This window comes from Zootermopsis nevadensis, unplaced genomic scaffold (genome assembly GCF_977971745.1).
Source record: "Zootermopsis nevadensis isolate Lab colony 2312 unplaced genomic scaffold, Znev_1.0 Znev_ptg000061l, whole genome shotgun sequence".
NCBI classification, from domain to species: Eukaryota; Metazoa; Arthropoda; class Insecta; order Blattodea; family Termopsidae; genus Zootermopsis; species Zootermopsis nevadensis.
Genome location: NW_028259192.1, coordinates 10,578,972 through 10,594,069, shown reverse-complemented (window position 1 = coordinate 10,594,069; position 15,098 = coordinate 10,578,972). Strand labels below are relative to the sequence as shown.

At 36.4% G+C, this 15,098-nt stretch overlaps 1 protein-coding gene across 1 annotated transcript; it reads right to left on the bottom strand.

The window, feature by feature from the left end:
- On the bottom strand, nucleotides 1-15,074 carry Ufl1 (UFM1 specific ligase 1). The gene is made up of 13 exons (XM_022081447.2): nucleotides 14,884-15,074; nucleotides 14,588-14,733; nucleotides 13,749-13,990; nucleotides 12,798-12,987; nucleotides 11,864-12,013; nucleotides 10,117-10,292; nucleotides 8,038-8,226; nucleotides 7,346-7,501; nucleotides 6,255-6,493; nucleotides 4,667-4,964; nucleotides 3,157-3,329; nucleotides 2,053-2,264; nucleotides 1-1,029 (listed from the first exon to the last, which is right to left on the bottom strand). The coding sequence occupies exons 1-13, from the start codon at nucleotides 14,961-14,963 to the stop codon at nucleotides 875-877; spliced, it is 2,406 nt and encodes an 801-aa protein (XP_021937139.1). The 5' UTR covers nucleotides 14,964-15,074; the 3' UTR covers nucleotides 1-874.
- Nucleotides 15,075-15,098: the final 24 nt, after the last annotated feature.

The window sequence follows — 15,098 nt, the reverse complement described above, 5'->3', positions numbered from 1 at the left end:
TAGAGTTAGTTAGTTATTTATTTACCACAGATAATTAATCAACCAATTTATAAATTAACAGACTCACAAAAACAATATCTAATTTCTTATGTAACAGACAATAAATAAACATGTCACTTAAAAGTTGATGTTGGAAGATTGTTGTTTCAGGACGTTTCTGAGACAGAATATTACAAACAGAGCTCTAAACATTAAAATATTCAAACTGTAAAGGTGGCGACTGACTTGTAACATTTACTCGTAATGTAACATTCGCGGCGAGCATGTTACATTACACCACAACTGGTGTGGTGTATCGAATGCTCGTTTTGAACGCTCGGCTCGACTGTGCTCGTGTGTGCTCCATTCATTTCATTCAATATGTCGGACGTGGAGGTTGTGTTATCTTTGTTTCATTTAATACGCTACTCTTATCTAAAGAACTCGTGAATGCTCGTTACGACGCCGCTCGACTGACTGACTGACTTGTAATGTAACACTCAAAGGGATTCGCGAAAAAACCGACAACACGATGGAGCGCCCGCGAGCGTGAGCGGCTCGCATCGAGCGGCTCCGTTCGCTGTCTTCACTTGTGTAATGCTCGATTTGTAACACGTTACATTACAGGCAAATGTTACAAGTCAGTCGCCACCTTAACAGGAAAATACATTCCATGTGAACAGCAAACGAGCAGCTGAACATAATATTTCAGGCTCGAACGAGGTCTGAAAAGTGAAAAAAGAATAAGACTGCATACTACTGATCATAATCATGCTTATACGTAAACTCATGCACCCCCGAAGTTTTGCGTTTTGTCAAAGAATGAAATTATTAAAAAATATCTCATATGCAATAGAATGTTACGTGTACAGATTCAAAATTTCATACACATTTTTCATTCTGATTGCTGTTGTGATTTTTCTGTTGATGAGTGTTTTTTAAATGATGTTGCAATTTCTTTGATGGCAAGCATACCTTCTTGCAGTGCATTCACAATATGTGAACGATGATCATCGTCTGCGCCAGATGTCAGCAGCTTCAACACTAAGTCTGAAAGAAAGTTGAAACTTATTTCACTTCTCTGGCTTAGGAAAAGGTCTTAATGAGCCTGTACTTTAGTGCGAAGTATTATGTTACTTCAGCAGAAATTTTTTCTTCAGTTTGTTTTCACGGATTAGACGACTTAATGCTGGTACTGGTATTAAAAAAATACTTTTGGCATGTCTTTCTTGGTCTTCCTCTTACTCTCCAGCATCATAGATTTATAATTCGACACTATCATCACTTAATCAGTGATAACTAAGTCCTACAATCAGAGTTATCAGATTTAGTGATCAAGAGAATGAGAACCGATCTGGTGCGATATAAGTTTGAAGCAAAATTTATGGTATTTTTGGAGTCATACACCACCCAAACAAAGACTACAGTAGAAGATACAATTTAGAATAAGTTTCAAATTGCATCTATTTAGGATGTTACATATCACACACAAAAATATATAAATAACGCAAATAATCAATCGGTATTAGGACTGTCCATGGAGAAGCAAGAAGGGAGAGACAATTCAGATTATACAAGGTTTTAGAAGTACTGATATTATTTCACGGTAGTGAAAATTAGGTTTTAATAAAGAAAGACAAAAGTAAGACACATGCTGCCTAGATAAGATTTTTAAGAGGCGTTAAAGGCTGTACTCATTTGGATAGGTGAGAAATGGAAAGAAAGAAAAAAATTAAAATTTGGAGATATTTTCAGTCAAGAAAACAATTGAATACAAATCATATACAGAAAGTCAGATACAACACAGGGAGAATGACAGAAGAAAAAGATAATTAGAAATGCTTTTAATTGTCAGCCATAAGGAAGAAGAGACACTGATCATCCTCAAAACTAGTGGAATGAAGCTGTAACAGGCAAGTAACCTAAGATAAAACGGCAGAAACATAAGAAGAAGCTACGAAAGGAGCAGAGTTTGAACACATTCTGACAAAAGTCTATTAACAGCTTCTAATTTTGACTACCCAGATTACAGGAAAAGTGTCTGTTGTTTTATATTTTCTGTAAAGAACTCACCGTGATATTGCTGCATGGTTTTGAAAATTTCAGCAGTGAGGTGCGACTGTAAGTATGTTAAAATGTTAGAAACAAATCGTCCAGATGCATGCAACATTGTCTGTGTAACCGCCTGAAACAGTACTAATGATGCCAGGTGCAAAACTAGAGCTGGATCCTCTGAAGAAGTAAGCTGTTCCAACAAAGCCTGGCGATGTGTTAGCAGCTGTGATCTGAAGCAAAACAAAAGCAGAATTCTTTCAAACGCTATTACAAGAATAGCAAAGAGTACTCCAATATATGAGATTTGAGGTTTTCACAGCGGTGAGTATGAAGATTTCTGTCTTCTGGGTTGTTGCGCTGTGTAGTCTGTTCGATGTTTGCCAACGTTTCAGAGGTCATACTGCCTCCGTCATCAGGGCAATGAGTATGAAGATTTCTGTCTTCTGGGTTGTTGCGCTGTGTAGTCTGGTCGATGTTAACCAACCTTTCAGAGGGCATACTGCCTCCGTCATCAGGGGGATGAAACATCGACCAGACTACACAGCGCAACAACCCAGAAGACAGAAATCTTCATACTCCAATATAGTACAAATTTGGTCACTGGCCACCACCTATAGCATACTGTTAGTCCTTGACCTTGTCCCTCAGACTGGTGCAAAAGCAAAATAATTATCAAACAGGATAATTCCCTTTTGAATCTTTCAAATACTTGTCACCCTTAATTTGGCAAAATGGGAAATTAACAGCTAGCCTTCTTATAATAATACCAGGATATTTAGACACATCAGAGAAGCAAAATAAAATTTTAAAAATATTTTAGACCACTTGCAAAATATACACATTTTGTCTTTATTAAACAAGGGAAATCCATTTACATATTACGTCTAGTGAGGACCAGTGGGGATGATCCCCACTATGCGCTAAGTAAAATCTGCCACTGGATATACCATATTTCCTTGATTTTAAGATGCACATTTTTAACATTTTAAAACTTCTGAAATCGGGGCGCATCTTATAATTGCTGGCGTCTAGGAATTGACGTGTCTTACAACTGACTGCATCGTAAAATTGAGGAAATATGATAATACAAGATCTTCTACACAGTCCAATCTCTTTGCACACCTTTCTTTCTTTTTGTCAGGCTTACGGAGAATCATGTCACAAATTCCTGGTCCCAATGCACCTTCAACACAATTTAGGACTTCTTCTACTGAATTGGTGTTCAGAGACTTGTGTAATTTGAGGAGTGGTTCCTTGCTTTCATTTGGAAGATCATTCAGAATTTTCATTCTAACCTAGTAACAGCAAAGGAAAGAAACATTTACATCGAACAGAACTGAGTCATATCTTAAAGAAATTATAAATTAAATTACTGGCAATAAGAGTTTAAAAATCTCAGCCAAAACATTATACCAACCTAATAAATTGTAACTGTTATATAGTAAGACTTCTTTTTTACAATGCCTGTATTTATATATAAAAATATTGACTAGGATTCAGAACAGCGATTGTCATAAGAAGGTTTATTGTAAAAAGAGGTTTCCAAGAAAGAGATTCTACTATAGTTCCTACAGTTATAAAGCCAAAGTGGAAATCCACAGTCACATAATTCAATGAGTCACTTTGGATGTGTGGCAAGGACTGTTACATACTTACACACACGTACACACACAAAGAAGAAGAAGAATTTTCTTTATAAAATGTGTTGATTTATCATTTTTGTTAATTACTCACTTACAACTATAAATACAGGTAAACCTCGATTTATATCGGGGATGCGTCGCTGGATGAACCGGCATAAATTCAAACACTTTTTATAATGTAAATCAATGGGAAGTCAATGACATGCGTTCCTGGCACCCAAACATTGACGACTCAGGTTCCTCAAAAATTGACTTCGCCTTATCTGTGATAGCAATTTCAGTCAAGGAAATGTTTTTTCGATTCATGTCATCCACCCATAGCAACAGTAAATTCTCCATTCTTTCTAAAAGTTTACTTCTGCTATAACTCACTTGCGTTGCACTTACTCTCGTAGCCTGTTGCATTGACTGTTTTATTTTATATGAATTTTTCATTATGGTAGTCACAGTGGAAGGAGGCAACTTCATACTTCTGCACACATTACGACGGGTATCACCACCTTCTATTCTATGAATTACATCCATCTTATCTTCTAACGCAATAGACCTACACAACTTTTTAGCAACACATTCACTTCTCTTACCAGACATGGTGGCTCTTCTACAATTTATAAATATAAAACAGTTGCTACTGCAGAATAGTGGTCGAACAACAACACAAACACGTTTAGCACACAGTTTTCAGCACATTCAATGTGTCAACAAGGAGCGAACTGAGCGCATTTTTCCTTACTCCCTTATCAGGCTGAATGCAAATGACTCACCGTGAAGAGTGACCAATGCTCACGTGTATGAGTAGAGGCCTTGCGACGGGCCGATCCCTCGTCCAAGGAGTCCTACCGAATGTCTATAGATCAAGCCAACGGAAAGTTGGGACCCGCAGTGCTCAGGCACTTGAAGAACGGGTCGTTCCCAGTATTACTATTAGCCATATAACAATCTTATCGTCAGGTAACAATTTCTGTACCAAAAATATATAGTGATTTTACCTCAGGTGACAGTTCCTTTGCCTCATCATACTGGATCATGTTCTCTTGAGCAACATATGAGAAAATCTCATTGGTCATTTCTGTACACAAAGTCTTGATGAGATACTTGGCTAATGGTTGTTCAACATTCTTGTCACTAAACTGTTTAATTCCTTTCTCAAAGAGTCTAACATTTGTAAACATTGCATTTAACTTATCTTGAAGTTCACTGTGTGTTTTGCGTCTATTTTGGGCTGTGGTGGCCATGGTGCTTTCAAATATAACCTCAGCTGCAACTAGGCCAGACATGTTCAGCAAACTACAATAAAATAAATTCAAAGCATTACATATTGTATACACAGCCACAATTATAATTTCTCCAGTTCTGAAACTTCAACTGTAAATTATCTGAGAACCAGACCAGTCTCTTCACAGCTTTTTCAGGTGGCATTAATATGCAGTACTGATAAAGCATATAATATAAGTACATACAATATTATTCCATAATTACCCAATAATAATATTTTAGAAACTACATTTATTCAATGCATATACGGCTCAGGGTCCCGCGCTGTAGCCGCGCGGTCTGAGCCATCATGCTTCAGACCGACGATACGGAATGCGTGCTGGTTCGAGTCTCGGGGGAGAAGAAATTTTCTCATGACCTTTCGACCAGTGAATGGGACCGGTGCCAACCCAGCATCATGAGGAAATTGGGGAGCTACAATGAGTAGCGTAATCCGGTCATGAAAGCTAGCAATGGCTGGGGGTTCGTCGTGCTGACCACACGTCACCCTATATCTGGTTGGATGATCGTTCATCTCTGCTTAGGCATGTGAACGTGAGGCCAGCAGCCAGCTAGTCGGCTTTGGCTCTCAGAGGGCTGTTACGCCACGGATTATTATTATATATATATATGTGGCTCAGGGCACCCTGAAGATGAAGGTGATTCATTCCTCAAAAATGCTGATAACCACCTACAAGAATACATGGTATCATAAACCAGAACATCACAATCTACAATATTACAACCAAAGGTTCAATACTGATAACAAAATCTTATATCAGACAACACAGAGATGGAAATATAATTAACATCATGAAACAAAACAAATGGCCTTATTAAGAGAAATTTTGGAAAATAAATGTTAACAGAAACAAAAATAAGAATATATAACAACTTTGGAATATGACAGTGAGGCATAAGTACTGAAGAAAATGGACATCAAAAGATTGGAAACATCACAAACGAGGTTTCTATGACTTTTACTGGGTATTACAAGACTATATCATCAACAAAAAACAGATAACAGACAAAAATTGTTTAAAATATAATCGGTAAAACAGAAAGAAGGCTGCCAGAAGAACTAGCTATATATAACACACTACAGAATGAAAAAACACACAAACAGAATACTAGACACGTATCACAATATTAACCACTAGGGCAGAGATCCTAGATGGCCAAAGAGGACATTCAGAGACACAATATATCCAAAGAGTTTAGAAAAAGGCAGTTAGGTATAATTCTGAATATTTAACAATAATAATAGTGATGATGATAATACACTGACAGTTATATGACTTCAGTCAATCCATAAATACTTACGGGTGGATATGATTTGCAATTTCTACTATGAGTTCGGCAAGGTCATCACCTTCTTCTTGCAATAATTCATCAGCAGTTAGCACACCTTTGATCTCTGCAAAGCTCAAGAGTTCCAACTTATTAACGGAACTCTTTGATGTCTTCCCACTTGAAGCTGTCTCCTCATCTGAATCATCTCCAGCTGCTGCTTTCCCACGCAAATATTTCTTTTTTGTAGATTTTGTCTTAGTTTCCCGACCCTATCCACATGAACAAACTTAGATTTTTACAATTATGCAAAAAAATAACAATTACATTAGACAGCCAAGCTACACTCTATCTTGCCATGCATGGAATTATTACGTTTATATATAAACATAAAAAAATGCATATAATTGTTTTATTCTACATCAAAGAATACAGTAACATAGCACGTTATTTAGCTCTTCCTTGAACAACTTTACACTTCATATAACAAACATACTTGTTACTTTACAGATAATCTATTCATTTTAAACTTGTTTCAAATTATGGGTATTAGACAGTCCTGGTTAAATAGCATAAAAAAATCTTGAGAATTCTGTGTACTACTGTCTAACATCAACAATTTAATAGGGGTATGATTATAAGAGATACGAATAAAAGGGCATCCAGCTGAACAAACAAATCACATCAAAATCTGTCCAGAAATCAACACAAAATGTTGAAAAATGGCTAGTTCCTAGAAACTATCAATTATTTCTATGTGATAACTAGGACGCAATATACATATTAATGCATCTTCAAGATTATCTTCAAATTTATGATGTATTACATAATGCAAGACTTCACATTAAAACTGTTACTTCAGTTCAGTATTTTTATTGCAGGGAGACAAATGTCCTAACGCAGTCTGCCATGATGAAGAACTGTGAATTTAAATGCCTTATTCTTCTTCTTTTTCGGTTTTAACAATGTTTGTACATTGTCCAGTACTCTTTATGGGTCCCCAACTTTTCAGTTGGCTTGATCTATAGACATTCGGTAGGACACTGCGGACCCCATGCCTTACTCTATTACTAAAATAAATATTTTTGTTAATGAGCAGTATGTTACTTTGATGAATATGGTACCTGTGTTCCTCCACCACCTTTCCCTCCAGTGGCCTTTTTACGTCTTTCCTCCCTACGATCACTCTTGGTACTTGATTCATCTTGCTCTGCAAGACCTCTGTTGTTTTGCACCTTACTCTCTGCCTGAGCCAGAAGATATGCTCCAGACGAGACAACCTAAAATACAAATAATTATATTAAGTGAATAGGGGGACACCAACATAGTGTATTTTCAATTCTAAGTCACTGGTCTTGAAATTCTTCTACTGCAGATAAAAATATATTGTTGCAAAACGAACCACACCCGACAGATATTATGCTGCACAGGGGCAAAATTTTTTTCCTTGCTTTCACTAAATTTTTGAAAATATACATTTTAATATTATCCTCTCATATTCACCCAGATATTCCAAATGATCTCTTCCCTTCAGGTGTTCCAATGAAAATTTATTGATTTCTCACATCTCCCATTGATGCTATGTGCCTCACCTCTCATCCTTGATCAGATCACCTTAATAATACTTGAGAGAACAGATTTCGATGACAATTTTTTAGATAGTGACACTGAAACTTGATTCCTTAGAGAGAAACTGTGACACAGTTGCTGAGAACTGAGGAACAGCTACAGAACTTAACAACAGATCAACAGAAAGGTTGAATTAATTTATGAGAATTGACAAATGTAAGTACATAGAAATATTTGGCAAACATACCTCCTCAGCTTTCTTCTGAATAATGGCATCAAATGGCTTGGTAAGTTTCTGAATAAACTGCTCTGTGAGTACCACAGTACTACAAAATACGTGCACATTCTGACTTGTATATTTGTTTTTGGAGTTCTTCAGAACTTCTGTTAGAATTTCTTTAGCATCTTCTGGTTCAAAAAATGATGGTAACAAGGGCTGCAACATAAAAAATAAACACATACGAATAAAGTGCAGCTATATTCATTACAAATTAAAACTAGAATAACTAAATCTTTGACCAAGATCTGCTATCAAGGAAAAGTATGAAATATGTCTGCTAGCAATATGACTGAAAACATTATTACAATCAACAAATCTTACATTCTTGTCATAACAGAGTTGTCTTCAGCAGGATTTGTTTTAATATATCAACAGAATCATCTGTGCTTTGACATTCTTAAATCATGTCATCAGAATCTAATTTAACTCTACAAAGTAAATGCAAGCTGACTGGCCTTTAGTAAACCACACAAACAAAACATGCCATGAGGGTACACTGAGTTTTGAGGTGAAGATACCCAATTCTAGACTAAGAACAAGGCGGAGGTAAGCAACCAGCATCACCCTCTAGTCACTTTATCCAATTTACTAGACAGGATAGATTGGCTCCAGAGCCAGCATGGATGTGCTGGCAAAGACAAAAATATGTGCATTTTATACAACATTATTAAATAAACATCTGAATAAATTAGAGCAGAAAATTATAGCTCATAAACAAGGCAGCTCATTCACCTCCATAAAATCATGTGGAAAGTACAGAAAAAATTATATTATTACTATCCCCCCACTTAATGGTACCTACACCTTGTCTTGGTGGTGGGGCTTGAGTACCTCAGTGACCCCAAGAGCTACTGGTAGGGCCACCCTAGCCTGATTGGTCGAGGGGGAGAGGTCAGACTAAGACAGGTACCCTGGTCCTCCAGGTTGGGGGTTGGTTGCAAGGCTAACAACCTTGCACCGTAAAAAGGAATATGTTTCGAAACCTCAATCAAAGCCTCGGACAGACGGACCAGAGGATAGGACCGAATGGAAGAGTAGAATTCAGGAGGCCATGGACCGAATATGGACCAGAGAGCCACAAAGAAGATTATTAATATCCACATGAAGATTATAGTAAAACTTTGATTGTATGCATTGGGTTTTACATTTTATGTAATTTCACATACTTTTTGAATGGTCCCAGCCAAATTCCCGTAAGACCAATGTTAAATTTTAACTAATTTTACATTTCCACAACTTTACGTATTTCCTGAATTTGCACTTCATTTTTCTTGTCCTGACTATGGAAATTTACCTGGTTTTACATTTCATATTTCAGTTCTCAGAAATAGATTCCTTCCCTGTCAGCAATCAGGAATGGTTGTGTCTAATAGCCCAGTGCACACTTACACTTTCAATTGGCTCATACATGGCTGTTTTTTTGTTATTCCTTTAATTTGCTTACGGTTAACAAACCCATAAAACATTCTATAGACAGCCATTTGTCAATCAAACTTTCATCCCTTTACATGCCACTAATAGTCTCTTCTGCAGTGTGATTCACATTTTACAAATTTGTGAAAGGGGCCGTGGCATGTTATGCAGAAAGGCAAAAGACCGAACCTTCATTTTTTTCCTTATGACATCGTAATCATAATAGCGGCAGTGACGCTAGAAAGAGAAGTTCATGTGGTAACATAGATTGAAAATTACATAATTTTGGATTAATAATATTATTGGTTATCTCCTCTCCCCTCCATTAACCCAAATAATAATTTAGTATATCATGTCCAGAATCTTTGTTTAAAAGAGCCTAAACTGCAGAATGGAGAAAATATCATATTTCTGGTACACAACAAACTGTGACGTATGAGACGTGAGATTCTCATAATGGCGAAGAAGTCAATGATGATCTTTTGGTTGTGATGCTGTCCGGAATTGTAACACGGTATCAAAATTTCAGATAAACGTATTGCCTTAATTTTCAGGGTTGAATGTTGTACTCACCTATAGGTCATGGAATCACAACCTGTAAGACCACAACAGGCAACACACTGTGATACTTACCATGATATTTACCATGGATCCTGTGGCAACAGCTTCTTCAACAGCCGCTTCTACTTGATCAAGTACCTGTGGGCCTAAAGCACATGTTGGTAGCAGCAAAAGCTTCTCATTTGGGAAGTGTCTGCGGACAAACAGCTGATGGTCCTGGATACCCAATCTTACTAAAGCATCATATTCTGTAAACAAGTTTATTACAAACACTTATTAATGTAATTTACCTTAACTCAGGAAAACATACCATAGAAACTGTATACAAGAAGAATTATGCAAGATTATATAAGATTTTCCACCATTGCACTTTTTCAGAGGACCTGCTATAATGCTAATTTATATACCACATTGTAATTATCCTTTTGATTTATTTTATTTTAACCTTTATCATATCAGAATAGAGGCTTTAAAAGTTTGTACCACAGGGCTGCTGTCCATCTTCAACTTGGGGTGACCATTTTAAAATGTCTGCTGAACCAACAGTGAATATGCTATTTCCAGTTTGTTCTCTTTTTTTCTCTACACCAATACTGTACACACTCAAGTTATACAGAGCATCCAGTGACCTTATGACAGCACTCTAAGGATCTTATTCCTGACATCATTCCCAGTTAGAAATGTCACATGAACATAGGTAAGATTCTCTAATTACAGAGCTAGGGATATTTTAAACTTGGTCTCTGACACTAAGAATATGGCGCTGAGGAGAACGGTGAATATTTGGACCTATGAGGGCTGGAGAAAGTTGCGCAATGAGAAACTTCAAATATAATTAGGCTTATCAAGTCAAGGATGATGAGATGGGCAGATCATGTAGTCTGCAAGGGAGAGAAGAGGAATGCATACAAGGTTTTAGTGGGCAAACCAATTGGAACCCTAGACGTAGGTGGGAGGATAATATTAAAATGGATATTAGAAAAATAAAATTAGATGGTATGGAGTAAATTCATCTGTTTCAGGATAGGGACCAGCGGCGGGCTCTTCGGGTTCTATAAAATGTTGGGAATTTCTTGAGTGGCTGAACGACTGCTGGCTTCTCAGAAAGCACTCAGCTCCATAGCGTAAGTAAGGGATATTTGAAATTTAAAATTATTTTAAATTTATATAAAACATTAGTCATTCATGCATCTTGAATGACACACAATACAATGACAGACGTACTTCCAGAATGATCAAACACCTAACATTTCAGTTGACACATTGACGGAATACCTGAATGAGCAGTTCCATGATCGATGGAACGATATGGTGGTCTGCAAACACAGACACCAGACCTCACTCCCCTATACTTCCATTCAAAACATGGTGTATGGATGCAAAGCAAACAGAAGAGAGAAACTACATCATCGATGCTGCAAGATACATGAATCTTGTATTTCAAATATCCACAGGTCCATAAAAGTGAAGAATCAGACCCATGTCCATATGACATTTCAGACAAGAAATGACCTCAGGAATAAGATCCTGGCAAAATGACATAAATCACTGGACACTCTGCATGTTATAAGTCCATAAAGCATACTATAGCCCATAAAACCAACATCAACAGTTACCAAAATACAGCATAAACTTACGGATACATTTAGAATGTATAGAGTATATAGAATCTGCACAATAAGATCACAAAATTTGAATTTAATACATCCAACTAAAGGAAGAGAGAACCACTCAGACAAATTGGATTACATACTTGATCACTCAAGTGGTAAGGTTAAGAGGTTAAAACAGTAGTGAAAGACTATAAACTTGAACATACCTAGGTAACCATTCTGTTTGTAGAAACTGTTCACCCATTCATTCTGTGATCTGGAGTATATGGAAGGAATATACATACTGCTTCCGCTTTGCTGCTTCCCTGTAATGACACCTGCGACTTGCTTTGTCTCCATCAGATTACCAATTATAGCTGAAAAATTGATTTAGTTATAATTGTGCAAAGAATTTTGACAGAAAGTACATACATAAACACAGTACAATTTAAACTGAATATGATTTAAGTTTTTATTTCCAACTCTAGCACTCCACTATAAGAGACTTGTAACTTAATTTCTGAAAGATAACCTGAAAAAATTTGGATGCACGTTTCAGAACCACAGATATTTTCAATATTTTATCGCAAGCACTGAAAGTTTTCATATATTACTCTCACCTTTAATATTATTAGCATACAAGAACTTACACTAAAGGTGAAGAGAGATTAATAAGCTGTTTATTGAACCTTATCCTAAGCCACATGAATTCAGTCCACATCCTCAAACCACGACACTTCAATTTTTGTGACTAAAATCTTATAAGCATTTCTCATCCCTCTCATACATACTACATCTTCTGCCTATCTCATCTTCCTTTGTTTGATCACGCTAATAATGTCTGAAGAGTACAAATTGTGAAGAGTGTCATTACACAATGTTCTGCAGCCTTAGGCAGATTACAGACTAAACATATTTTCTTCTTCTTCTATGGCCTCCTCACTAAACATATTTTACTTTAATTTATTTATTTCATATCCAAATACACACCATTCAGAGTAAAAATCATTAAATAGAGTAATATTAATAACATAGAAAAAAAAGGAGGCTGGGGAAAATTTATTATAGAATAAATATAAAAGTAAATTTACAACATATATACAAAACTATATTTGAAACCAATATTGGGCATGAACTTTAATAAATTACTGGTTAACTCACAATAAAACAGCCTTTCTTCGACTCCACATTGACTAAGTAATGTTGCTACTGATATGGGACGCAGAGCAGCAGCTAAGGCCCCTCTAACACACGCTTGATTGCGAGCCACATATGATTCAGTGAAGAACACCTGAGGATCGGTCTTATCTTGTTTTCCATGGATTGTCTTTCCAAGCTGTTTCTCAACCACCTGAATACAATTTTAGACAGTAACTAATTTAAGGTAGGATCTAAATAAGCATGTCTTATGATTCAGCTATGCAGTTACTCTGAATAATAAGTTTACTCCAACTTCCTGTAACAACAGTAGAAAGATGTACTCCAACAAAACACAAACCATGATAGTTTAATATAAGCATAACATAAAGCAGGCTTTATATGAGACTTACGTGGACCAAAATAACACTCTCCTGACAAATTTTAGTGTATACCCCCAGTATGAAATTTAGTATAGATCTGTCAATATTATCCTTCTAGGTTGTAATGACATATGGACTTGTAGGCAGATACCAATGGTTCAAAGAAAATTTCTGTTTCCATCTTCAGCCTCCAGACAGTATGTTCCTCTGAAACACTGGTATCTACCAAAAAGTCCACATGATGATAAAATCCAGAAGACCAACAATGATACCCTGAATGCCATAAAAATCTCAAATCTCAGTTAATATAAATATGTTCAGCAGTTTCAAAACTGAAACAAGCTAGCAGACAAATACAAGTGGACAAACATATAGGCACAACCTCCTAATGATTCATTTTATGCACTTCATGCAAATAATATAAAAAATGCATATTTTCACAATACTGTACATACTACAAGTTGCTAAGCACAGCAAAGACATAGACAAAGGTACATGGATCACAGATAGGCATAATATTCCACGAGTACAACTTTTGTATTTCATAAAACAAGCATACCGTAACTAGTTTTTTTCCAGATATAATATTTACCGTCTGTAAGAAGTCGCTAGGCAAATCATATTGTCTTGTGAGGTCACTAATTGTGACCTGACCTTGCTGAAGCAACCTTTCATTAACTTCTTCTGCAATGCGACTGACATATGTCTTATCAATTAACTGGCCAAGAACCAAGGAACAATTCTGATCTGTTCGTTCAATTTCAGCGGCCCTTGCTGAAATCTGATTCAGGTCAACACTGAGCAACTTCACCAGGTCCACAAGATTGATACGACCTAAAATTAAAAACAACTTGTAATTACACAAATGTCAGATTTCTTTATCCAGTCTCTGTAATATCTAGTATAAAGTTATGAACCCTGTTATGAAAATTCAGATTCCTTAAACTTTCATACAGCTAGTTCAATACCATTCTCTTCTTCTTCAAAACCATTTTCCTTCTCATAAAAATTAAACATTTAAGTCTTCAGAAGGAAGATAATTACATACCAATACTGCTTCAAGTAAAAAAGGGTGTTCCAAGAGCCTAAACATGGTAGCTTTTGCTGCCAACAACTAGCATTAAGAGAAGCAATAAGAGTTGATCATTAGCGCTGACAGTTTCTTAACATGGTAACATTTTCCAAGAGTTAACAATGAGTATGTTTTTTCTGGCAACTAGCAAGCTGATGGCACATGACAGTGGTGAAAGCTTTTTAACTTGTACAATAGTTTCACAACACACGGGTCCTTTTGGGTTAAAGAATATAAGCCACAGAATAAACACGAAACTTGATCCATACAATCAAGCTGCATTTCTATCGCAGCTATGGATGCAAACACTACATAACTAGTTCAAAACATACTGTAATACTAAAGTTGAAAAGTAATACCTCCATGTACGTAAAGTTCATCTCGAATTTCTCGAGTAAGCTGCTGCGGTGTAACATATTCCTTTCCATCTGTTGTAAACACCACTTCAAGGAGTTTCAAGTCCAGAAGTTTCGTGACAATTTCAATGCAGTTTCTTTCTGACAGCCTGGAATAAAATCATGTATATTAAATTATATGGCATATCACATTAAATCTATTTAAACCAGATGACAAAACTCCAGATATACATAAATAGGCATGTTAAATATATTTATTTGTTACCCTAATTTTTAAACGTAGCTGACTGCTACATCACCTTTGAACAGTGGAAGTTAATTGAGCTCTTTGAAAATCTGCAGCTAAACGCTTAACTTCATCCCATTCCACGGCTGTCATGTTGGCAAATATCACTTACGATCAAGCTCGAAATTTGCCTGCACGTAGCTCCCCACTAAATCCCATCACGTTTCATATCATTGTAGGTAACGAGAATGGCGAGAAACAAACGAACGGGACATAGCGAATTCAGAG

Bases quoted from the DNA above. Each gene is read 5' to 3' on its own strand.
- Ufl1 (XM_022081447.2), bottom strand. From the start codon at position 14,963: ATGACAGCCGTGGAATGGGATGAAGTTAAGCGTTTAGCTGCAGATTTT. The intron at 13,991-14,587 runs GTATTACTTTTC...TTTTAATTTTAG, and splicing joins TGAACTTTACGTACATGGAG to GTCGTATCAATCTTGTGGAC. The intron at 8,227-10,116 runs GTAAGTATCACA...TTTATGTTGCAG, and splicing joins GATCCATGGTAAATATCATG to CCCTTGTTACCATCATTTTT.